Source organism: Diospyros lotus, chromosome 7 (assembly GCF_014633365.1).
Source record: "Diospyros lotus cultivar Yz01 chromosome 7, ASM1463336v1, whole genome shotgun sequence".
Lineage (NCBI taxonomy): Eukaryota > Viridiplantae > Streptophyta > Magnoliopsida > Ericales > Ebenaceae > Diospyros > Diospyros lotus.
Window position 1 is genome coordinate 36180420 of NC_068344.1, and position 25350 is coordinate 36205769.

General features: G+C 35.8%; 4 protein-coding genes across 6 annotated transcripts; 3 read left to right on the forward strand and 1 right to left on the reverse strand.

Annotated features, from left to right (window-relative positions):
* The first annotated feature begins 328 nt into the window (after positions 1-328).
* LOC127806780 (auxin-responsive protein IAA27) lies at positions 329-4156 on the forward strand. The gene is made up of 5 exons (XM_052344294.1): positions 329-1134; positions 1943-2172; positions 2743-2884; positions 3352-3413; positions 3789-4156. The coding sequence occupies exons 1-5, from the start codon at positions 635-637 to the stop codon at positions 3824-3826; spliced, it is 972 nt and encodes a 323-aa protein (XP_052200254.1). The 5' UTR covers positions 329-634; the 3' UTR covers positions 3827-4156.
* Positions 4157-7231: 3075 nt separating this feature from the next.
* LOC127805495 (DNA-directed RNA polymerases II and IV subunit 5A) lies at positions 7232-11457 on the forward strand. Its single transcript, XM_052342255.1, has 5 exons — positions 7232-7473; positions 8144-8363; positions 9628-9807; positions 10363-10476; positions 11072-11457. Exons 2-5 carry the CDS (start codon positions 8163-8165, stop codon positions 11195-11197), a joined length of 621 nt encoding a protein of 206 aa, XP_052198215.1. The 5' UTR covers positions 7232-7473; positions 8144-8162; the 3' UTR covers positions 11198-11457.
* Positions 11458-12390: 933 nt separating this feature from the next.
* LOC127807016 (uncharacterized) lies at positions 12391-16377 on the forward strand. Of its 3 annotated transcripts, XR_008024560.1 has the most exons (11): positions 12391-12639; positions 12770-12826; positions 12969-13066; positions 13275-13344; positions 13568-13616; positions 15027-15115; positions 15208-15255; positions 15349-15477; positions 15587-15669; positions 15879-15935; positions 16085-16140. XR_008024560.1 is itself a non-coding variant. In XM_052344679.1 (9 exons), exons 1-9 carry the CDS (start codon positions 12580-12582, stop codon positions 16193-16195), a joined length of 639 nt encoding a protein of 212 aa, XP_052200639.1. In that variant the 5' UTR covers positions 12401-12579; the 3' UTR covers positions 16196-16377. The 3 variants fall into 3 exon arrangements, 2 of the variants coding, with proteins under 2 accessions (XP_052200640.1, XP_052200639.1); XM_052344679.1 differs by lacking the exons at positions 15349-15477; positions 15587-15669 and having other exon boundaries at positions 12401-12639; positions 16085-16377; XM_052344680.1 differs by lacking the exons at positions 15587-15669; positions 15879-15935; positions 16085-16140 and having other exon boundaries at positions 15349-15478.
* A 648-nt stretch (positions 16378-17025) lies between these two features.
* LOC127806301 (polyprotein of EF-Ts, chloroplastic) lies at positions 17026-24589 on the reverse strand. Its single transcript, XM_052343506.1, has 4 exons — positions 24359-24589; positions 19915-22479; positions 18343-19054; positions 17026-17945 (listed from the first exon to the last, which is right to left on the reverse strand). Exons 2-4 carry the CDS (start codon positions 22409-22411, stop codon positions 17309-17311), a joined length of 3846 nt encoding a protein of 1281 aa, XP_052199466.1. The 5' UTR covers positions 22412-22479; positions 24359-24589; the 3' UTR covers positions 17026-17308.
* Between the last annotated feature and the right edge of the window lie 761 nt (positions 24590-25350).

Consider the following 25350-nt stretch of genomic DNA (forward strand, 5'->3'; position numbering starts at 1 on the left):
ATTGGATAAAAATTAAATTTTTAAATTGAACAAGAGAACACCCAATTCCATTCTTGCATCATCCAATTCCATTAACGTTACTAAATGCTCTTCCAAACATTTAATTCAGATTTAAGATCACAAATTCTATTTAGCTTTAAACTGGGTTTTTGTTTTTTTGGGTTGAGTTTTATTTTCCATTTGACATATTTGTGGCAATGACAGCTCTCCAAGAATATCATTTGTCTTCTTCCTGGTAACACAGACAATGCTGTTTTCATAGCCATTAATTTTCCTTGAGATTTTCTTTTTTCTCATTCTTCATATTTTCGTAGTTGCTCATCACTTCATCACGTTGGATTTTACCAAACAAAGGCCGTATCTTTCCAAATGCCACAGTTGTTCATTTGCTTGGCTATTTTCTTCAATTTTTTTAACCGTTTAGTAATTCCATTAAAACTAAATTATTCTCACCACGTTCTTCTCTACAGTGGACTGAAAAGATGGGGAAACAGATTGTGAAAGGATGATTTTATAGAACACAAGAAGAGGCTACAGAAAGGCCAGAGCAACTCTCTTCTCTTCTCTTCTCATCTCCTCATTCAGAAACAAACCAGCTTGTTTTCGGTGTATTTCTGTGTTTTGCTTCCATTTAATGTCTATGCCCTTAGAAGAACATGATTACATAGGCTTGTCAGAGGTTTCCTCAATGGAAAACTCTGAGAAACTGACTCTTTCCTTGGGAAATAATGAGAGGAAGAAAGGCCTGAACTTGAAGGCCACAGAACTGAGGCTTGGCTTGCCGGGTTCTTCTTCGCCGGAGAGGGACGCCGGAGATGGGCCGGAGAGCTTGTACCCAACAAAGGGTTTGGTTTCTGGGGCCAAGAGGGGCTTTTCTGATACCATTGGTGGGGGATCCGGCAAGTGGATTTTCTCGGGGAACTGTGGATCCGAGCCAGATTTGGCCAGGAATGGTGGTTTGTTGTCTCCCAGAGGTGTCAATGGCGGAGGAAAAATTGTTTCTGTGCCCGAGAATGGCTCTCAGCAGACTCACATGACTTCCAAAGAGGCTGTGCCACAGTCACCAAAGCCTGTGCTTGAGAAGAAGCCTCAGGTTTCTACTGCGAATGGCCGTGGCAGTTCTCCATCTTCAAAGTAATTTTCTATGACTTTTTTCTCTCTCTCTCTTTCCTGGGAAAGCGGGTGCAACTAAATTAGTTCTAGTCCTTTTATTTTTCTCGGTGGCTTCTCTAAATTTTCCTCCTCAAGCTGTTGGGGTAATTGATTGATTTGCAGTACAGTTGTACTAGTTTACATGGTTTTTCTTTCAATTTTTGCTATATTGTTGCGGATTGTTAGTCTTTGTAGCACTGGTAAAAATCTTGTTGCATAAAAAGTAAGAAAATGATTGTATATAAATACAACCCTTTCCTGACCGTCATATCCTGGGAAGGCCCTTTGGTGTGGATGATTACCCTTTCAATTTGGATTTCCCAATTTGTGTTATTTTTAGACAATGGTTAGTGTTTTGGATGAGTTGTCCTTGAGGTGCTCTTTGAAGAGCTTTGTGTTCTGTTGCTCTCAAGGTTTCTTCAGATAATAAAGGGTTAGCTGGGATGTATCTATACATGATTATTGTACTTTCTCTGTGCTCCTTTGATCTGTAGAAATTGTGAGGTTTCTCTTTATGATTTCAAGGTCACGGGTTTTAGTTATGAGAGAGCCTCTTTGCAGAAGAGCAAGGGAAAGGCCCATCCCCCGCCCTCAAAACCGACGAGCCTCCTTTACTAGAGACACCTTTTATCACCTCCCACCCCTCCCTTATTTTCCCCATATTCTCTTTGCTGTTGTTCTGTTTATCAGGTTTCTTTATTTGGTATAGGATTTTTAACAGTTTGAGAATTTCAGATAGTTCAGCCTTTAAACACAATAATGAATCTCCTCTTGTGTGTTTGTGAGACAGGGCGCAGGTTGTAGGATGGCCTCCAATTCGATCTTTTCGGAGGAATTCAATGGCTAGTAATCATCCGAAGAATGAGGATGATGCCGATGCCAAGTTGGGATCTGGTTGTATCTATGTCAAGGTCAGCATGGATGGTGCTCCATACCTGAGGAAGGTCGATCTAAAAACCTACAAAGGCTACAAAGAAATGTCTTCGGCACTTGAGAAGATGTTCAGCTGTTTTACTATTGGTAACATCTCTGTGAATCTCTCCCCTTGCGACAACATGTTGATGCTTGAAATCCTATGTTTCTCTGCTATGAATTACATTAAATAAAAGAGCAAAGATGAAGTCATTTCATGTCAATTCTTGTAACTTGGCGATTATCTGATCACGAAAGAAGGCAGCAACCCAGAGTCTTCTAATGACGTGAAACTTACTGCAACACAAAAATTGGAACTGCTTTTACAGATTTTAAAGCTACGGTTGTTAAGTGTTAAAAGTTTTGCATTGTGCTTTATACTAAAGTTAGAGTTGCAATGCCAATTTTATCATCCGTCTATCTTGTGAGAAGACTGATTCCTTTCCTGTAGGATCTTTAAGTTTGTTTGTTGTTTATAAGAAGGACTTCTATTATATAGCTCTAATTCCACTTGTTAGGAATTCATCAAACACAAAGATAAATTCTGTAAACACCCTACACAACTTTTATTTCAGCTTAACTTTTTTTCATAATGTTACAAAAGCATATGCTTATTCTGTTCTATCTCCTTATCCCTCTCCTATTTTTCTCCTTTTGGTTTTGTGATGATTGGATCAGGTCAATGTGGATCTCATGGAGTTTCAAGCCGTGATGGACTGAGCGCTAGCAGATTGATGGATCTTCTCCACGGTTCCGAATATGTTCTTACCTACGAAGACAAGGATGGCGACTGGATGCTTGTTGGGGATGTTCCATGGGAGTAAGTGACTGCATCTTTGGAAGTATACTGTTTACATTAACTCCCATTGATCTAAAGTTGAACCGATGCCATAAATGATTCCACAGAGGGCTGAATAGAAAATTTACCTATAGTAGTAATATCCACCACTTTGTCTATACTCCAATCCAGATTCTGCTTAAAATTTAGCACTTGGTTGGAGCAATAATGCAGTTTTTAGCTTTCTAACCTCTTTGGCTTCTAGTTTATGGGCAAGAATCAATATGGCCAGTAATGCCATCAATAACAAGACATTGGCTTCCTCCTGTTTGAGATATCTGTCTGTACTTTCTTAGCAGATTATGTTCCTCGAATAATTTCCTTTTATATGTAAATGGTGTCGCTTTCATAGCTATTCCATTGCCTCGGCTTCTGCGCAATACAGTTTCTATTCTCCACAAAAGAGGGACGCATTTTGTATCCTCATCTATTTTTGTTATTTGTTGCAGGATGTTTGCAGACTCTTGCAAGAGGCTGAGGATCATGAAAAGCTCTGATGCAATTGGTCTAGGTACGAACTTCATTTGCCGATTGCTCCATTGCTGAAACTCCGATAACATGAATTGCATACAGCTTATGCGAATGGACTATTCCAAATATGCATCTAATACGTACCATACAGTGTAGAATTTCTCTAAAGGCCATAACCTTCATTTTCAAAATGGTACAACATCTTTAACCTTGACCTTTGCGACCAAAAGCACGGGGAAGGCTGCTTACAAAAATACAACCTCTCCCGACCCTTGAAAAACAGGGAGTCTCCTGCCCTGAGGACACTCTTGTTGATCGTTCCCCTGAACTTCAGCCTTTCCGCCTTTGACTACTTGGCGGCAATCTGTATCTAATAACATTTCTTCATAAATGTTTCTGCATCTGGCTCTTGCAGCCCCTCGAGCTGTTGAGAAGTGCAGAGTTCGCAATTAGTGCCTAATCTTGCTGCAAAAGGGATCGATTTCGGCTCAGGAAGGAAGAAATTGGAGACTGCTGCAACCTGAAAACTGGAAAGCTTGAGGTTTTAGTGTTGCACATCGTGTTTATTATGTGTTCTATAAGTAGTTGGTATACTGAAACTCTCTAGTAGCAATAGATATATTCCTATTGACAGTGTTTCTAGGTTTTCTGGATGTGTCCTGGTGTCCTTGCCTCTTGCATTCTCTGTATTCTGACTGCTTGCTGCTGAGAGGTTAGAAGATTACATATGTAAATGGTTTGTTGTTGCAATAAATGGTAGTATCTTTTCCGATGATCCTTAAAGCAAGAAGTCTCGTACACTAAAACACCCTTTCTTGAGATGCCCTTCCTTGCGGAGGTATTCGTCGCTCGATCTCACGATTTTCGGTAGAGAAGGTAAATCTGAGTTTGATTCACAATAATTACATAAGAAATAGATTTAAACTTGAGAATTTAACTCGCTCACCGCTCTCTGCTGATTACCAATCCGGCCTAAAACACCCTTTTTTTTTTTTTTATCACATATGTAAATGGTTTGTCGTTACAATATATGGCACACGATACTTTTACCCATACTGACAAAGCAATAAATCTCGTGTACTGGAGACTTCTTTCTTCTTTTACCTTTTGACTTATTGAATACATGACTTCTAGTGTCTGCCATTGGTGTGTCGGGAAATATTAGTTAAGGACATACATTAGGGAAGTGTGGTAACTTCAATAACTAAACATATTAGGGTTTATTTATTTATTTATAGTTTAAATAATAGTATATTTGTTTTTATATACAGGTAAATTATAATAATCACTCTTCGAATTTAACCTAATTGCAAAAACACCTCTTGCGTTTTTAAAAATACCAATAACCTCTATTATTATTAAACAAATAAATAAAATGATCATTTTATCCGATCAACCATTGACTTTGGACCCCTTACACCTGGGTATTCATCTAGATTTGCAAATCAAATGCCTTGCATCTGGGTTCAAATCAAGCCCAAATGAACTCTGTACATATAGGTTCAATTCAAATTGAATTGTAGAGAATTTACTTGAGTTTAATTGAAACCTAGAAAGGGAGAGGAAGGGAGAAAGAGGGAAAAAGTAGAATAAAACGAAGAGTTACCTCTAGTTGGATGAGAGCAAGGTGGTTGGTGGCATTGGTTGCACAAGCAACGTCGAAAGCATGTGCAATTGATTGAGTTGCAAAAGCAACTCAAAAAGAAGAAGAAAAACACACCAAAAGATAGTATAATAGGGACAATAATGATCATGATGATGGCATGACGACCATTCAATGGCATATAAATGGTAGGAAGATATAGAGCGCCCAAAAATAGTAGCGGCAACGACTTCTTAACAATTGAGATAGCGATGTCGGTGTTGAAAAATGAGTAGAGATAGAGAGAAATATTTTTTTAATATAAGTTTTTGGTTATTTAAATATGTAATTGAAGTTAATTAGTACCGTAGAAAAATTACAATATAACATTAAACTTTAAAAGTATTCACAATATTTTCTTAAATATTAAGGATATTTTCTCAACTTTTAAGAGTAGCGCATGTATTATATGTTTATATAATTAGTTGATGATATCAAATTATCAAAATAACTTGATATAATCGTAATAATAAATATTTCTATGGTTGGAGGTTGTAACGAGGGAATGTTTGGTCTTAATCATGGTAAATATCAATTTTTATTTCAAAATGTGGATGTTACCAATTATTTACTTTACTTTAGTATTGTGTTTCACATTTAATAAAAAGTTCCCTTTTTATTATATTTTAGATTATGTATCGAAATTTTAATTTTTTTAATATTAAATCTAAACTTTTAATTTGTATCAAATATGTATTGCTTTCAATTTATTGTTAAAAGAGATCGTTAATTTATTGGTGTTGAATCGTTAATTTCTATTTTTTAATGAAAAATAGACGGTGGTATAAATTTGAAACAAATTAAATATTAAATATTAATATTAAAAATTAAAATTTTAATACATAATTAAAAACATCATAAAAAGTGAATCATTCTTTAATAATTAACCTTTCATATGACAGTTAGATTTTTATTTTATATATTCTGAATCATATATTTATATTATTATATATATATATATTAACGTATACCCATACCTAAAGACATAATATAAATAATATTAATATTAAAATACAATTATAATTTATATGTATTATGTTAAAATTTGTGAAGAATTTATAATAATTTTATTTGTATTAAACGCTTTACAAAACTTAAATAAAAAACAAACATATAAGATTTATAATGTTTATTAATATTACAAATCAAAATATAAGAACAAGTAAAAAAAGAGAAATTGTAAATACTAAACAAAAAATAAAAATAAAAATTATTGTATACGTGTCAATATTTTATAATAAAAAAATATATTAAATTTATATAATAAATCATATCAATAAATACTCTACAATTTGAATAAATTAAATATCAAACAATACATATCAGCTGTTATAGCAACGGCTATCAATCAAGGGGGAGGGGGATCCCGGTTCAAGGTCGGAGAACCTTGAGTGGTTGAGAACCCCTCTGTTCCCGAACCTTGGGTTCCTCGACCATACGTGGTCGGGAATTATTTGGCTTTTATATTATTTTAATTTTTAAAAAAATTATTGTGCTTAAAATAAAAATAAAATTAAAAAATAAATAATTCTTTTTAAATATTTACATATTTAAGTAACTCAATACGATAGACTAATCAATTTCACATTTTTTTCAAGTATTAAAGACAATATTAAATTTCCTACTTTCATATTATTATTTGAATAAAATTTTACACTAAAAATAACATTTGATTATCAATAATTTAAAAAATAGATTTTTATCTTTTTTAGAATTTAATCATCCATATTAAATTCTAAATGTCAAATTCTTATACATTAAAAATTATATTGTTAGTGTTTTTTTATTTAAAAATTTCAAAAATTAATTATTAAAACTTACATAATATTTCAAAAACTTACACGGTTAATATTTAGACTACTTAAAAATTAAGTATTAAATATTTTAAAAATTAAAATTTTAAAAAATTAAAAATATCAAAGATTCAACACCTAATACTTTAATATCATTATTGAATAAAATTTTACACTAAAAATAGTATTTGATCATCAATGATTTAAAAAATAAATTTTTATTTCTTTTAAAATTGAATCATTCATGTCAAATATTAAATATTAATATTAAAAATTAAAATTTAATACATAATTTAAAACATCATAAAAAGTGAATCACTCTTTAATAATTAACTTTTCATATGATAGTTAGATTTTTTTTTTTTGTATATTCTGAATCATATTTATATTTTATATATATGTATATACAAATCCATCCAAAACCCCGCTGAAAAGAACCCGTGCCCGCCCGCCTCATTCCGTCTCCCCTTTTCTTTCGCCTTCTCAATCGCTCTGCAAATCGAAGGCGGCAAAATCATCTAGGGCTTCTGGCTTCTCTGAATCGGTGCCTTTCATTCGCGCGGCTGCTACTGTCTGTGTGATTCTAGCCTTTGATTCCTTTCCCAGAATCATCTAGGGCTCCGTTCTGAGGTCTCAAATCATCACGTCTGTACGCCTCGCCGACGGTCAGTCCCCTCTCTAGGCTTTCCAGTTTAGTCTTTCGTATCCTTTTCTTCCGGTCCTCCGTATCCTTTTCTTCCGGTCCTCCGTATCCTTTTCTTCCGGTCCTCTCCTTTGTGGACTGTTACGAGCCGTCTGAGGCGGCTTTACTCTCTTGCGTGTAACCCTATTGTTTTGGTTTGAGATTTTCTTTTTTGTTGATTTTTAGTTTTAGGTTTGTTTTTTGTGTGTGTGCTATGTGTGCACAATCTGAACTTTTTTAGGTTTCTGAAGTAGAGAGCTTCCTCTCTGCTTTTTTCTATGTGCTCAGATCGTTTACTTGTCACATGGTTAAAAATCATGATCTTTTTTGCAATCTTAAAAAGTGCAATATTATCTGCTGCAACTGGTTATGGTTAGAGAATAAAGCAAAGATAGGCTTTTAGGAATGAAGCCCCTCTTTGTTTACGATTGGATGTGCTATTCCTGAGATGGAACTTTCATGGGGAAGTTTCTCTGTACAGAAAGTCCTCTCTACAAACTATTGTTTACTCGGACCAGTTGGCGAGTTCCTCTATAATTAATCTCTGCTTGCTTGTATACGTGCAATGTACATGTTCGAACTTTTATATATCTTTTGTTGATGTTTTGGCCTTTTTGAAGTGCTGCGTGATTGATTGCCTTTGGGGTTTGCAGAATTTGATAGTGAATAGAGATGTCAGTCTCAGAGGAAGAAATTGCAAGGCTGTACCGAATCCGGGGAACAGTGATGCAGATGCTGAGGGACAGAGGGTACCTTGTTGGAGATTTTGAAATAGAGATGACAAAGCAGCAGTTCATCAACAAGTATGGCGAGCACATGAAAAGGGAAGACCTTGTTTTGAACAAAGCCAAGCGCAATGATAGTTCTGATCAGGTTCACTGTTCGTTTTCTCTTCTTTATGGATCTTTTAATTTTTTAGAGATTTGTTTTAATTTTTTTATTTGTACAATTGTATGCAACCTTAATGGTGCAGAATTTATTTTACCAAATCCATGCAGCAGAAACAATTTTTTCCCAAATTGGGTCCCTTAAATTGTTGTGCATGTGACTATAAAATACTACATATGCCAAAATGTCTTCCCCTTCAAGCTGTTCCCCAGAACAGACTTCCCAGGTATTGTGGGAAATGGTTACTATTTAGGAAATAAATTGAAAGATGTCTGAATTGCATAATAAATGACTATTTGGAGTAAAGTTTCCGTAATGCATGTAGTTGCTTTGGTATTAATCTAGGTGGGAATATGTTAGAGGTTAAGGAACTATAGTTGCACATATTGCTGAGAGTGGTATAAGCACAATATATTTTAGCTGCTTTCTCTCAAGTTACTTCTTATGGAATCAGAATATGATATATGAACTCTAGGATGTAATGTGAGATGGTAGTCCCTTTTGTGGGGCATCTATGTGCATGTATGAGACATGATGTTATTATATGGAAAAAGAGACAGTGCTAGCCATAGAGTGGGAAATAAAGGGACCAAAGGGTGCAAAGCTATCAATATACACTTAAAGGATGGTCTGGTGATTGAAATAGTATCTGTAACAACTTAAATAGTATTCTAATGTTAAACACAAAAAGAACAGAAAGAGTGTCAACATTGCAGCTGCAAATGGCTTCTTGTACTTCACTGAAAAACCAAAAAGAAAAGAAACAAACAATGAAGGAAGGGGAAAAGGAATAAGAAACAAAGAAGGGGGGCGGCGGGGGGGGGGGGGTGTGGGATTGGCTGCGGAGTCCTTTGATCATTCTGGCAAAATTCTGCCTCTTCTTGTTTGACTCACAATGACAGCAATCATAAGCATTAATCCCACTTGTCAGGTCTTGTTTGACTCACAAAAAAATAAAATGATGATGATGATAATAGGGCCAGAGTTACTGGTCAAAATGATTATAGTGAAAAAATGGGGTTTGTTTGCATTGCATATTTGTTTCAATTTGCAAGAAGCCAATTTTGTTTGAGATGGTCATTATTGCATCTCATAACCAAATGAAGTGAGAACTAAACATTTTAATTTCCGTCAATTAATTTATACGTCCTACTTGTCATGGAAATTATGTTTGGATTCATTCCTTTTTTGTTGCTTGCCTGTTGCTGCATTTTTTTATTTGTGTAATCGGTGCTATTCTATGAAGCAGATCTATGTTTTCTTTCCTGAAGAGCAAAAGGTCGGCGTCAAAACGATGAAGACATATACCAATCGCATGAAATCAGAGAATGTTTTCAGAGCGATCTTGGTTGTTCAGCAGAACCTTACCCCCTTTGCCAGAACATGTATTAATGAAATATCAACAAAATTTCATTTGGAGGTTTTTCAGGTGATTGTTGATGCTTTTCATCTTGCTTTGACCAACTTAAATGGTGCAATGATGTATTATTTTCATGATTGTGAGAAGTATTTCCCTCTTAATGCTTTGCTGGCAACAGAATGATCTTCCATATTATTAAGATGTCTCTGCCATGTGCCATACAGCAGGCGTGGGCTAGGAGCTCATGAGAGCAAAGTTGTATAAAAAACCTTCAGTTTCTTTTTTGATTTATCGTTCCAACAAACAGGGATGCTATACTGACTATTTTCCCCTCTATTGTGTATCCACATTTTCGGAACAGTTGTTGGTTGTTTAGAGGATCTGTTAAATGCCTTATTACGAGTTGGAAGTACTATTCCATTTTATAGTGGTGGAAATGCCTTATTAACACTGTTCAATATTTTTCATCTTTATTTTTTAAGATTCCCACTTGATTCTATCCTGTGATCGGGTTTGAGATGCAGAAGTACCCATTTTCATTTGTTTGATGAGATAATTGGAGCTTCATGAATCTATTTATAAATTATAATAATGTTATCATGACTATGTACTTCATTGATACAGGAGGCAGAACTGTTGGTCAACATCAAAGAACATGTCCTTGTTCCTGAGCATCAGCTCCTTACCAATGAAGAGAAGAAGACTTTACTTGAAAGATATACTGTTAAAGAAACACAGGTCGGTTATCATGAATTTTGATAATGTATTTGTTAGAGAAAATTAGTTCATTTTGATCAACAATTAAGTTGTGTTGGCTTCGTAAACTATTTTGCTTGCCGAATGCAAGAAATCTTTCATTGTCAAGTTCTGAGCTCTTGTATTTTGATAGTTACTGTGCTTCCATCTGAAAAGCAGGAAAACTAGGCTTAGTTGACAATAGGTCAACAATAGCATGAAAATAATAACTTGTATCGAATGGTATAAAAATGTCTACCGGTGACTGTAACTCTGGGAAACACTTGGTTTATTTGTTGGTGTATTGTGAAATTAGCTTGGCCTTGGTATGTACTTTGGAAAGTATAAAGTTATGGATTTGCCCTAAATTGTTTGAAGCTCCCCAAACATTAATTCTGAATTCAGTAAAGATTTTCAGGGCCTGCCTATACAGGAAATTCAATGTTAAGATACCATGCTAAGTGCAGTAAACAGTTACTAATTAGATGCATACACAATTCCCTTTACTTGGGCATGCCAATCCTCATCGACACACACCTAGTTGGATCATCTTATGCCACTTGATGCTAAACCACTTTTTATTGGGTGGACTCTGCAGCTACCTCGGATACAGGTGACCGATCCAATTGCCAGATACTATGGGATGAAGCGTGGGCAGGTTGTGAAGATCATTCGTCCCAGCGAAACTGCTGGCCGTTATGTCACATACCGCTATGTTGTTTAATTCCTTCTGCCCAGCGTCCGTTCAAGTTGAGTTCTGAAAGCGTTATGGTGCTTGGGAGATAATGAATCAGATAACTTGTGGGATTGTAGTTAGGGGTTAATCTAAGAGTGTGTTTTTGGCAGATTTTCTCGTGTATTTTATGATGAAAAATGATTCAATTTTAGACTAAAAGAGTATTTATTAGCCAGACTTGTGGCTTGTCTTGTGCTGTCTTTCCATGGATAAGAGAAGCAAATGAAGGATTTTTGAAGCCTTGAGCATGCATTGCTTGCACACTAAGACAATGTTTGTTAGTTAAGATATAAAACAAAAAATATCATATATGAGAAATATTTTGAATGATTGTCTTTTTTTAATGTGTTTATTAAATTTATTTGAAGATATTTGAAAAAGAAGTCTCATGATTTCTTATTTTAAATTTTTTAGATATGTTTATTTTTTTTTTCCCAAAATAAGTATAAGCATATTTTAATTTTTATAGATAAAAAAAAAATAATATTTGTATTTTTTAGTCTATTTTAAAAAAAATAATAAATAATTTGATAAAAATTTTAAAATATTTTTCAATCTTATTTTGATATTTTATATATTAGTATAGAAAATATTTTAATTTTATTTTAATATTCTTTTATTTTACTCATTTTAATAAATACTAATTAATCATAATATTTTTGCATTTGGTTGCATATTTTTTAGTTTTTTTTATTTTCATGCTTTTTAATAAAATTGATTTTATAATTATGAGTTATAAAACTCTGTATTTTTTAATTTATTTAAAATATTAAATTTTAAATGAATAATTGAAATGTGAGTATTTGGAATTACTAAGTTTTAAACGGGCATAAAAAAGATGAAACAAAAGAAGTAAAATAATGATATATGTCTAAATCTACTTCAAATTGACATTACATTATGGCTTTGAAAACTTATTTATTTTTTTATATTCCCTTCTTCGTTGTCATTTTAAAAATTATACTATTATCACTTGAGATTAGATTTACTTTAAATGAGTACTTTTGAAATTTTATAAAAAAAATTAGTGTAATTTTTCAAATATGAGAATATTAATTGCAGTTTATTAAAACTTCAGGGAAGTTTTGAAATTAACATTTAAAAATAATTTTATCAAATGAATTTGATTTGAGTTCATGTTCATGTTCATGTAGTGGAGAAAGAGAAACAAAAAAAGTTGCAATTTTTTCTAAATTTGTGGGTTTCTGAAATTCCATAGTGTCCATATTTGCCGTTAGAAGAAGATCCGCATCTGTTAAAAAAAAGAAGCAGCATCTATTACTTATTTAGGGTTCTACAGAGAAAGAAATTGATCACCTTTTCAATCTGAATATCTCTTTCCTTTCGCCGGACGATTCCCCCACTAGAAGATGAAGCTCAAGCAGTTGGAAAGTCTTCTTGGTACCCTTCAACAGTTCCCCAACCCAAAGGTCTCTCTCTCTCTCTCTCTCTCTCTCTCTCTCTCTCTCTCTATCTATCTATCTATCTATCTATATATATATATATATAGAATAATAAATCAGAATCAGAACTCAGTGATATGCTCTGCTACTGCTACAGATTGAGCTAGAACAGTACCCGACAGGACCCCACATCGCTTCCCGGATGCTGTACACTGTATCACTCTTTAATCCCCCTATGCTTTTCCATTTGATACATGTTCATAGATTCATGAAACTGGCTGTCACTCTTTAAACAAATTTCTTGCTTTGTATTTCATGGAAAAATTCTTAAAAAAACTTGATTTTTAACTGACCAGGCAGAGAATTCCTTTGAGGATGTGAGCAACAAGGTGGTGGCAGATTTTGGTTGTGGGTGTGGCACATTGGGTATTGCAGCTGCTCTCCTGGGTGCTGAGTGAGTTGTTTCCTTGTGTTTTGCTTAATTGGTTTCGTTTTGGAAGTTTGAAAACTGGTTTTGGTTCCTGAAGTAATTGCATATGTTTGCATTTGTGCCAAGCAGGTTATTATTGAGCTTTTTGGTGCAATTTGTTTGTCGTTAGTTTTTATATGTTAGGGTGTATGAATATATTTGGGACTTAAAGAGACATTCTTGGTTTGGACAGGCATGTTATTTGTCTCGATATTGATGCTCAGTCTCTTGAAGTTGCATCGATAAATGCAGAAGATCTCGAGGTATTTTCAGTTTTTGGTTGTTTTAGTTCTTAAGGGAATTTCTTTTGTGGATTGTTTGATGTGTGAATTAGAGTCAACTGTGTGAAGAAGTCTGATCTCTCACTATTTGCTCCTTTTGAAGCTGGGTATTTGATATGATTGTGGACTTGCTGCTTAGATTGTTCTGTGTGTTACTGGAAGTGTTCTATTTTATTGTTTTGCTATTAATTGGTCATACCTGCAGTTAGAAATGGACTTTGTTCAATGTGACGTCAGCAATTTAGGATGGAGAGGTGAGTCTCTCTCTCCACTCTTATATACTCTCTTTATTAGAAGGCCTGCTTATCCCTACTTTTTGCACTAAATTTGGCTGGGTTAGGAACCTAAGATTCACTAAGTGGCTTGCACACAAATAGAACGCATTGGATGGCAGAAGTGCTTTTTCCTCCTCTGCCCCTCTCTTTGCTTCACCCACATGCACAATACTCGTACAATAAAATACAGTGGATGCAAACCTTATTCTTGCCCCGCTGTCTGTTCACACACAGAGCAATGCTCATAAGTCATTTATGCTTCTGTTATAAGCAGTTTGATGTCAGTGGTTAACACCATTCAAGTACTAGAAAGGTACCATTTTGTGTGCCTCTGTGTGTGTTTGCCTAACTTGTATGGTATATGGAACTTCATAACCTAGCACTGAAGAGTACCTGTACTGACCACCCGATTTGTAGTCAAGTGGTAGGTGGTAGTACTAGTGAGCTTGTGGTCTCAAATTCGAGTTTCATGAGTCTCTGGTGCTCCCCACTAGGTCCTAAGTGGCATGTAATCTTACTTACCGAATAAAAGAGTTACCTGTATTGATGTAACCATGAGAAGCATTACTGTGGAATAGATTAGAGGTGTCTGTTAGAAGTTAGTGCCTTGAAAAGAAGTGTTTGGTTACTGAAGAAATGCTCAAGTTGATTAGGCTCCCCAAAAGACAGCAGACGCATTAAAAAAGGAAAAAAAAAAAAAAAGATGGGGGGGAAAAAAATCCCATTATTTTCTTCTTTCTTTCATACAAGTACTGCTTAAAGAGGGTATCTTCTTTTTTTTGAGCATAAAATGGGTATCTTCTATTTTTTGAGCATAAAATGGGTAGATTCAGGGTTGTTTTTGAATGCAATCTTACTCTTGCTTTTGCAAAGAGGCTACTTTCAAAACCTAAACCTGTGACTTTCTAGTCACAAAGAAGCAACTTTACTATTGCTCTCAAAGCTTTCTGTTTGTCACCAAAAAAAAAAAGAAGAAAGAAAAAGAAGAGAATTAGTATAAGGAATGGTTCTTTCTTCGGCTGCCTGACCATGGTTCTAGAAATAAGTTGGTATTTGACCCCATAACCCATGGTTCTTTATTTTTTACATGTTTTATTCCTTGGTTAGAGAAATAAGTTGGTACTCAACCTTAAAACCCTCTTTAAGGTGTTCTTTATTGTTTGCATGATTTATGTCCTAAAGGATCACTTATATAGCCTCTCAGGTGTGATTTGCATTCATGATATGAATAGATAAAACATGTTTCCTTATTACATATATTTACTTGGACATGTTTCTTTCGAAATTCTCCCCCACCTTCCCTAGTTGTACAGGATTTCCTAAGTTTACACTTTAGATTCTAAATGTTTACATCCAGTGAAGTAGAGAAATCTTGATTTCTTTGTGTAGGCCCAGTTGTTGATACTGTTGTTATGAATCCTCCATTTGGAACCAGAAAAAAGGGGGCAGATATGGGTTTTCTCTCTGTGGCATTGAACGTAAATATTGGACTACTTTTAACCCATTAAATGCTCTTTTCTAGTCTTCCTTTTTCTAATATGTTTTTCTTCTAAATTGCTAATTGTGTCAGATTGCATCACAAGCTGTCTATTCCTTGCACAAGACTACGACGAGAGATGTAAGTTGTTTTCTCTGAAATTTTTCCTCCAAGAGTGGAAACTTGTCCAAATAGCTGGATTTTCTTAATTTTCGAAATCAACTTTTGCAACAGGAAAGTGACGCTGCTAAGTTAGCTGTCATCCTTTCTTACCCAAAAATTTACTTAATTGCATATTCTTGAACCACTCAAGTTGACATGTGACTACTTTTGTGGGTACAAAGCTATGATGAACGGGCTTAGGTATGACCGTATGATGTCAATGCTGGAAATTTTGGATCATGTTGGTCACATGCACTATAATACTAGATCCTTATCTGTTGAAGTACTAGTTTTCAAAATTGACTTTCAGGAAAAACAAGTGTAGATTCAACGGTTTGTTCACTGCTGGCTCCAGATCTTCGTTCTTGTACTCCATTTTGAATTCAGTACATGGTGACCTCATTTTCACATAGCATGTTCTTGATCCTATTTCTTCATTATAGCATAATTATTTCCAGAGTTTTAAAAGCTTGCCTCAAGTTAGTCACTCTCAGTTGCAAATACTTCTTGTGGACCTTAAGTGCAATGATAAAATGGTTTCGAAGGCTGTTTTTCATGGCTACGGTGAGTTGATTGTTTTCTTTCATGTACTTCGATTCCAGCACGTGAAAAGGGCAGCGATGCAGTATGGTGCTAGCAGTGCTGAGGTTTTATGCGAGGTACATATGGATGACTTTTTGACACCATTCAGGATATATACTATATTTGGCATCTCGTTTTGATGCTCTTCATTTGATTTTGAATATATGTCAACTTCATTTGATTTCTTAGGTTTTCAATCTGGTTTCTTAATATTTTCTTACTCCAGCTTCGCTTCGATGTGCCCCAACTATACAAATTTCACAAGAAAAAGGAGGTGGATATTGCAGTCGACCTCTGGCGATTCGTTCCACAGATAAATGAAGGAAAGAGTTTCTAGTGCCAACTTATCAAGGGATGAATGTGCCTCAGATGTTCTGCTAAAACAACAATTCTGCAATCCTTGCTATGCATAGAAACGCAGAGCTGTTCATGTAACAGTTGTCTTAGCAAGGAACCCTTTATGACCGTATATTTTGTACAAACCTCAAGAATATCTATGTCAACCAGATATTTGAAGAACGGCTATGTTGGATTTGCTTGTTCATTACTTAAATTCTACCCATTTGAATTATATAGCTCGCATCTCCAATGTGCATTGGTGTCCCAGCACAGGATTTTATGCTGTGTGAGGGTTGTAAGAGAATCGTTTTTGTGTGTAATTTTATCCTCTTTTATAAAAAAAGTTATTTTTATGACTCTTGACAGGACTAATTTATCTTTAAGATCCTATCAGCCTCACCCTCAACTTAAATATGTATAAAAGATAAAAGGGGGTTGTTAGGTAGTCTACAGCTAGCGTAATATTTATTGAATCAAACAAGATGAATTCAAAACAATTGTTATCAATTCCACGCTTGGAAACCACACTGGAACAATAATCACAAGGCACTAGGAAAGAGAGAAAAGAAGAAAGAAAATGCAGCAGCCACTCATTACACCTTATTCCCACTTAAAGACCAAAAGGAGTTACACGAAGTTCACATGTCACACAATATAGATATTTGGCATGTAATTTAGTCTTTGACCAAATAAAAGCTAAAAATTCAATGCAGTGTCCGATATTTATTTATTTATTTATTTTTTTGTAGCATGAAATACCTGAATCTTCAGCACGACTAATCCCATGATGCAAGTATTTGGTACTTATTAGTACCTAGCTTTCTGGAATTGAAGGAATAAAACAGAGATATGATTCTTCTCCATTCATCTCAGAAGGCAAAAGACAAAAAAGTATCTTTAGTTTAGTAACATGGGACATAGTCAGTACTAATCCCATAAGTCCATTACCTTCCATCACAGCCAAAAAGAATAGACTATGTTTTAATCTAAGAATACCTTAACCTCAACAATTTTGTCATTTTCAGAATTTCAAGTGACAATCATACCACAAAGGTTCCTTCTGCCTCGATGCCTATGCATTTGCTCATGTTTCTCTTTTTTCAGCATCATCTCATGCTTCGTCCTCAGTTTTTGCAATTTCAGTTGTCTCCCCTATAGTAAATCGGATGAACCTTCTGACTTTAATGTTCTCTCCCAGAGCAGCAACAGTCTGCTTTACTAAATCCTTCACCAAAAGGCTGTCATTCTTAATGAAGGGCTGTTCCAGAAGAGCAAGCTCTCCAAGCCTCTTTGAGATTCTTCCCTCGACAATTTTCTCCCTTATGTTCTCCGGTTTGGACAAAAGGTCCTCTCTCTGCATCTCCAGTTCCTTCTCCTTGCTCACAATGCTCTCTGGAACATTGTCGATGGACACGTATTGCACCCGTGGGCAAGCCACAACCTGCATTGCAAGATCATCAACCAACTCCTTGAATTTTTCACTTCTGCCCACAAAATCAGTTTCACAGTTGACTTCAATCAATACTCCAATGCGAGAGTCATGAATGTAAGATCCAATCCTGCCTTCAGCAGCAAGCCGGCTGGATTTTTTGTCAGCGGTTGAGAGGCCTTTCTTTCTGAGGTACTCTTGAGCCTTCTCGAGGTCCCCTCCCGTTTCAGAAAGGGCTTTCTTGCAGTCCATCATGCCAGCTCCAGTCTCTTCCCGCAGCTGTTTAACCAATGCAGCTGAAATTGCTGCTTTTGGAGGTCTGCAATAGGGTTTCCCCATGTTAATTACCAGCAACTCTTCATAACAGTAGCAACAGAACTAACAGATAAGTAAATTTCTATACAGATAGTTGATCAAATTCTAAGACGATTAAAGGCTAATAAGCTGAGGATTTAGGTTTCTTTACAATAATTGGCTACTGCTATTATCCATGAGGCTGTGAGGCTCTAACAGAACACCACCATCGGCTTGAATAACTACTAAAATAAATGTCCAAGAGATTTGCGTACTATCAAGTATAAAGCTGTATTTTTGTCAATGGAAAAATCTTTACTATTAAAAGTACATATTTAAAATATCCACCATGTCATTTGCCCAATGGAGGCACAACCGTTATATTAACTGTATAATATATTCAACAGAAAGTCACCACTTACTTATCAACAGCTCCCTGGGGTTCAGCTGCAGCAGGCTGATCTTTTACAGGTGAAGGGGTAGGTTTTGCAGCAGTTTGGGCAGCGACCTCTGCAGCAAAGTCCTGGCTTTTCTTTTCCAAGCCTTCTCCAAGGTTGTAACGCAAGAATCTCTTCACTTTTATATTTTCCCCGATGGTTGCAATAGTCTGCTTCACCCAATCCTTTACCACCAGCTTATCATTTTTAATGTAAGGCTGCTCAAGCAATGCCAACTCCTCGAGTCTCTTTCTAATCCGCCCATCAACAATTTTGGATCTAATCTGCTCCGGTTTGGACAAGAGATCCTCTTTTTGCATTTCAATTTCCCTTTCCTTGTCCACTATTTCCTTGGGAACATCGTCTGTAACAAGATACTGTACTTGAGGGCATGCAGCCACTTGCATAGCTAGATCATCAACCAACTCCTTAAAAATGTCACCTCGAGACACAAAATCTGTCTCACAGTTGACCTCTATAAGGACACCAATCCTACTGTCGTGAATGTATGAACCTATTCTTCCTTCAGCTGTGACTCTGCTGGCTTTCTTGTCTGCACTTGCTAACCCTTTCTTTCTGAGAAACTCCTGAGCTTTAATTAAGTCACCTCCAGTTTCTGAGAGAGCTTTCTTGCAGTCCATCATTCCTGCTCCTGTTTCTTCACGCAGCTGCTTTACAAGAGCTGGTGATATGGTTGCTGCAAAAGAAAAGATCGGATATAATTAAAGAACAAATATAACTCAGCCAGATGATTACTAGAATTAAAAGAAGCTATCAATCAATCAAAATTATCACATAGATGAAACTTCAATTTTTTTGTGTGGCCCATCTTAGAGATGAAATTTTTTTTTCACAAGGTAACTTAAATTTTTTAAAAAATTCGCTCCTTGTTTGTGCAAAACCACGTATTCAACAATATCAGGGACATGCTTCTTTTCAGTTTATGCTGGTAGGAAACAAAATTTAGCCCATTCTAGAGCTGGAAAAATTGCACAAGGTAATTTAAATTTAAATTTAAAATCAAAATTTGGCTCTTTATTTCACAGTTATGCCAACTAGATTAAGCATAGGGCACTTAACGCAGAATTGAATTATCAAACAATGGCAGAGCCACAAACTGTATTGCACTTTGACAGTCACTACTTTTGGCATATGCAACTATGTAAGTAAAGAACAATATTATGTGAAGATTAAACATATTAAGACATGGTCATTAATCCCTTTACTCACCAAGAAAAACAATCATATAGTTTAAACATCAAGATTTCAGCCATGGACAATGCGTCTACCATATTGTTTCAGGATCAAGTTATCATATTATTTCTTTTTCTTCTGTCCACTTTTCCTCCACACCATTGTGTTAAATACTAAGCTAGATGTGAACAAACAAATTTATACGTCTGCATATAAAAGATCTACATTTTTAATCATTAGCAACCTCTTTAGCGATGCTAGAGAGTTCTCAGAGATTTTGACATGTAATCCTAGACATGAAAATGGGGTGCAGATCTCCTTGAAACATATATACAAGAAAGAGCAGCAAAGATAGACAGAAACCTTTGGTTGTGCTTTCCTTTGGCATGGGTGCACCACTTTGTCCATTTGAATTAGTAACCATGCCATTTTTCTCAGGGTCAGACCCCACCTTATCCTCTTCGACAATCACATCAGAAAGAATCTCATACTTTGCCTCAATGTTTGGAATTTGTACTTCATCTTCTAAAATGGACTGATCAGCTTCACTTTCTGCAACTTCTTTGCTAGTCGTACTTTCTGATGTGATTGGATCAGTTATTTGCCCTGATAAATTGAATTTTTCTCTATTTTCCAAATCATTTGTATGAATCTCCTCGGTAGCAGACACCTCCTCTTCAGTAGGCAATAATTCAGACCTAACCTCCACCTTTTCCACTATAATTTCAGTTTCACTATCTGAACTTTGTAATGAATCAGATTTAACTTCTGGGCTACCATTGTCTGAAATTTGAGTAAGTTCTTCACTAACCTGATCTTCTGGTGAGATTTGACCCTCTGCTTCTCCTGGTAAGTCACTCTCTCTCTCATTTTCCACCCTATTAGTTGCAGCAGTTAGCTGATCTGAAGTAGATATGCTTTCTTCAGGAGTCAGTATTTCAGTTCTCACCTCTGTTTCTTCCTCTTTTCCCTGAACCAGCCCATCTATCACTTCTAATGAATCAGAGACTTTGCTTTCTGAATCCTTATTCTCAATAGGAATTTCATGTGAGGTATCTACTGCTGTGCTGGCTTCCACATCAACTTCCTTTGGAGAAATTTGACTATCTTCTACTGTTGCAGGAGGTTCCTCAGTTAGCTGATCTGTAGTAGATACGCTTTCTTCCAGTATTTCAGTTCTCACCTTTGTTTCTTCCTCTTTTCCCTGAACCAGCCCATCTATCACTTCTGATGAATCAGAGACTTTGATTTCTGAGTCCTTATTGTCAATAGGAATTTCATGTGAGGTATCTACTGCTGTGCTTGCTTCCACATCAACTTCCTTTGGAGAAGTTTGACTATCTTCTACAGTTGCAGGAGGTTCCTCAGTTAGCTGATCTGTAGTAGATACGCTTTCTTCCAGTATTTCAGTTCTCACCTTTGTTTCTTCCTCCTTTCCCTGAACCAGCCCATCTATCACTTCTGATGAATCAGAGACTTTGCTTTCTGAGTCCTTACGGTCAATAGGAATTTCATGTGAGGTATCTACTGCTGTGCTGGCTTCCCCATCAACTTCCTTCAGAGAAGTTTGATTATCTTCTACCTTTTCATCAACTCCGGAAAGGTCATTTAGTAGTCCCTCACTGCTGCTTGCTTGTTGGCTCTGCACTTCTTCAAGCTCAGTCTCAGTTTGACTTACCTTTCCTTCTATCTGATCAGTTGTCGGTGCAGTTTCCAAACTGTTGTCAGCTGGTTCTGCCTCTTTCTCTTTCTCATCCAAAAAAGAAGCAATGTCCTTATTTTTACGGAAAGCCAACAGAAATGGGTTAGTTGCTGCATGGACAACCCCCTGGCGGAGTTTTGAGTCCAATTCTCCAGCAGCTTCTTCTTTTTTCATTGTCAAGGTTACCTGTCCTCGTGTGATTTGCAATACACGGACACTAACTTCTTGGCCAATTTGCAGTGATGAGCCCCCCATAATGTTTCCAAATCCTTCATCCAATTCCTCTGAAGCAGGTAGGAATCCTTCCTCTCCTTCAGGAAGGGTTATAAAGGAACCAGATCTAGTTAAATTTTTTACTGTGCCCTCAAGGTCCTGTCCCTTGACAAACTTTGAGACTTTCTTTACGTTATCTCTCTTTTGGTTGGACCTTGGCCCCTTTCTGGAGGGTCTTGCTTTATCGCTACTGCCAGGAGCATCATTCCTTTGCTGCAGCTTGCTAATGTCGTCACTTTCACGCATAGTTAGAGAGATACGTCCAGTCTCCATGTTCGCTTCTACTAATCTCACCTTTACCTCTTGTCCAACAGAGACAACATTTCCAACATCCTTAACAAAGCTGTCACTCAACCTGGAAACATGTACAAGGCCATCAGTAAAAGCACCAAAATCAACGAAAGCTCCAAATGGTTGGATTGACCTCACTTTTCCAGTAAACATTGCACCAGGAACCAGTTCCTCAGGCTTCACTGGTGGCATCTCACTCTTCCTAGCAGGTCTCGAACGTTTGCTTTGAGTTGGTCTATCAGAGGCATTTGATCCACCAGATGATTCTTCACTTGTTTCAACTACTTCTGACGAAATTTCAGAGCCATTATCATCTGTAGCAGGAGAGTCTACTTCTTCTACAGTTAAATCAGTTCCGGTGGCTGATACTCTATGGATTCTTGATTTATGATATAAAGCAAATCCACTTCTACACTGGGGAAATAATCTAACTGATGTTGAAACAGGTAAGATATATTTTTGCAGGGGCAATTTTTTATCAGTAGAGTTCCTAAAAAATTTGCATCTTTTTAGGCATTCATTCTTCCTCATGACAAAGGGACTTCCAGGAATAAGTGAAACATTGCATACAGAACTTGGAATCACAGGTGTCATGTTTATAATAAGTGCAGCAGTTGAAAATAGATTCAGCAGCTAGACATTAGCTTCATTACTTTTTTCACCTGCAGGATAAACATAATCATGAGGGAAGACAAAAACATATCCTGAGGTGGAAAAAAAAAAATTACAGTAACAGGAAATCTGATAAGATATGGATAAATAGTGTTCTAAAATCACACAATCCATTTGCACTACAGGAAGCAGCTAAGAAGAAACAAAAATAAAGTGATCTAAGATTAGCATTGAATTGCTTATGTGTGACCCAATTCAACTTGTTGCAATCAGGAGTCGCTTACTTCTGGATGAGTATTGCTAGTATCACTACAAGGGGAGTAGAGTGGCATTGATGTATCAGGGCTTGTAATTTCTTTGTGAAACATAGTGTGCTGCCCAAACAAATGCAGTATGAGGGCCATACTAAGGCAGTGCCTTCCACCAGACTTCTCTAGGAAATATGTAGTGATTCAACAGTCATAGAACCATGCCCACTCCATGATTAAGTTGCTCCATTAGGTATTGTGGAACGGAGGGAAAGTAAATGGTGAGTCCATGCAGAGATGACATCCAAGAATGTCAATCATGAATCCTGGCCTGAAACTTGGGTATTGGGTCTACCATGTCAGTTATGAAGGGATTGGCACTAGTAGTGGAGCAATGGAGTCAATGTCACCAGATACTGGAGATCATGTAAATTTTAGGTAAGGTGTATACCACATGGACCATGTATGCTCTTCAACTTCTTACTGATCCCCCCTCTATCTATGGACCAGTCAAGCTAAGGAGAATTCATGCCAAATAAACCCTTAACTGCATCCTCCGTTCCAGAAGCCCTAGAGGCCAGAGTGAAGTCAACACTTAAAAGTGGTTCCCAAAAGGTGAACAATTCCAGCAGTTGAAGCATGGAGATGGTGTGACTGCTCAAAACTTTGTTTAAAAGTAAGGCATTGTGTATTATACAATTGGCATGTGCCAACTTGTCACCAGAGGGAGAGTTATGGACATGAGTTGTGATAAGGTTACGTGCTCAATACCCATAGAGACAGCTCATGGAGCTACTCGCATCTGCTCATATGCTTGCACAGAGTTGTATCAGATGGTGATTAGAGAAATGCAGTCATCAGACCATGTTACATACATAGGTATACAAACTAGAAATTTGTCTGTATTGCTAGTTAATTGTAATAACAAGGTGTTGATAATCTATTCCTCCTGCATAAGTCCATAGTACATATGCTCGATCTTTTCACACATTTTAATCAAACTCCACAGACATGAGCATAACTACCGTTGACGTTGAACCATACAGATGCCTAAAATCTACATAAACTAGAGATAATGATTTTGAAGGCCGATGTAAAATATATCTTCAAAACTATAAATTTTGACAAGCCATTTTGGAAAAAAAGACTACATGCCCGTAGTCAATGGGAATTTAAGAAGAAACCATTTCTACAATAGCTTAATCCAAGATTTACCTGCTACAGTTCTTGTAAGGTAATAACAGAAAAAAAGCACAGTTTCAGAAGTTCTGTGCCGCCCCTTTGTTTTTAATCTGAAATTTTCTCATCTCGAATATTTTTCATTCTCAATTGGGTACTAAAAAAATAAATAAATAAAATGAAGTGAAGAACCATTTTCTGAAAGTGAACTTATCATCAATTCAGATGAGAAAAGAAAACCTAAATGGCCCAATACCTACTTAAAAATGTGCATTGCGAAGTAAAGCAAACATTACAGAACCTAAAAGGAACCAAAACAATGCAGGAAAAACAACAACAGAGTCCTAAACCAGAAATTCTCGGGGCAAAGAGACAGAGTAACCTCAAAGTTATCAGAAAGAATTCAGAGCAACTCGGAAATTCGAAGGAACCCACAAAGGGAAGCTGCAACTAAAGCAAAAACTCAATGAGTCTGCACAGTATTATGCAATAAAAATCAAACCTTTTCCAGGAAAACTTATTAATTGAGTTCTGGGGGTGTGACCCAGAAACGGTTGCTGTGCGCGCTCGTTTCTCTGAAGCTCTGCTATTTTGTCAATGAAAGGGTTTTGTTCTGTGACTGAACGATGAAAGAAAAAGAGGGAAATGAAAGGTGGGGCTCTAAATCCTTATCTCATCATCTATTTATCGTCACCCTGTTTGTTCTTTTGGCTGAGGGAGGGAGAGGCACATACAGTGAATGAGAGAGAGAGAGAGAGAGAGAGAGAGAGATCACTGTACTGTTAAGCCACTGGGAAGAAGTAATAAATTTTAGTCTTTTTGGATAACTTATAAATTTTATTGTTAATATATATGAAGAATAATTTTATAGTTAACTCCAGTAGGTCAGTTGGGTTGGATGATGGGGACAAAACTATAATTTCACATATTTTTATTTTTTATCCATATTAAAGTAAACAAGAATAAAAATAATGTAATATATATACATATTAAATACAAGTTTAATATAGAAGGAATAAAGAATTTTTAATTGTTGATAATTAATTTTTAATAAAAACAAATTTGAAATCACAGCCAGTGAAGGAGACCAAATGGACAAGTATGAGAGAGGGGATAGATTAATATTTAATAATGGTCAAACTCATATTTTATCTCTTTAATTTTATATAAAAAGTTTATCATTCTTTAAATTTTAAATTTTAAATTTGACATATTAAATTTTTATAATTTATATTTATTAACTATCTAATTATTTAGTTAATATTAAATTTATAATAAACATGTTATTAAACATGTAAAAACAAATTAAGAAAACATTAGATCTACTTGTTATTGGATTACAAACTAACTAATAGGTGGGTTATAGGTTATAGTTTGAAACAAAGAAGACGGAGAAGGATTGATTGATCGTGGGTCGTCGATTAGAGCAAAGAAAAAGAAGAAAGGGGGTCAATTGCATTTTGTAAGTTGCTGGTCAAAGTAAAGAGAACGAAG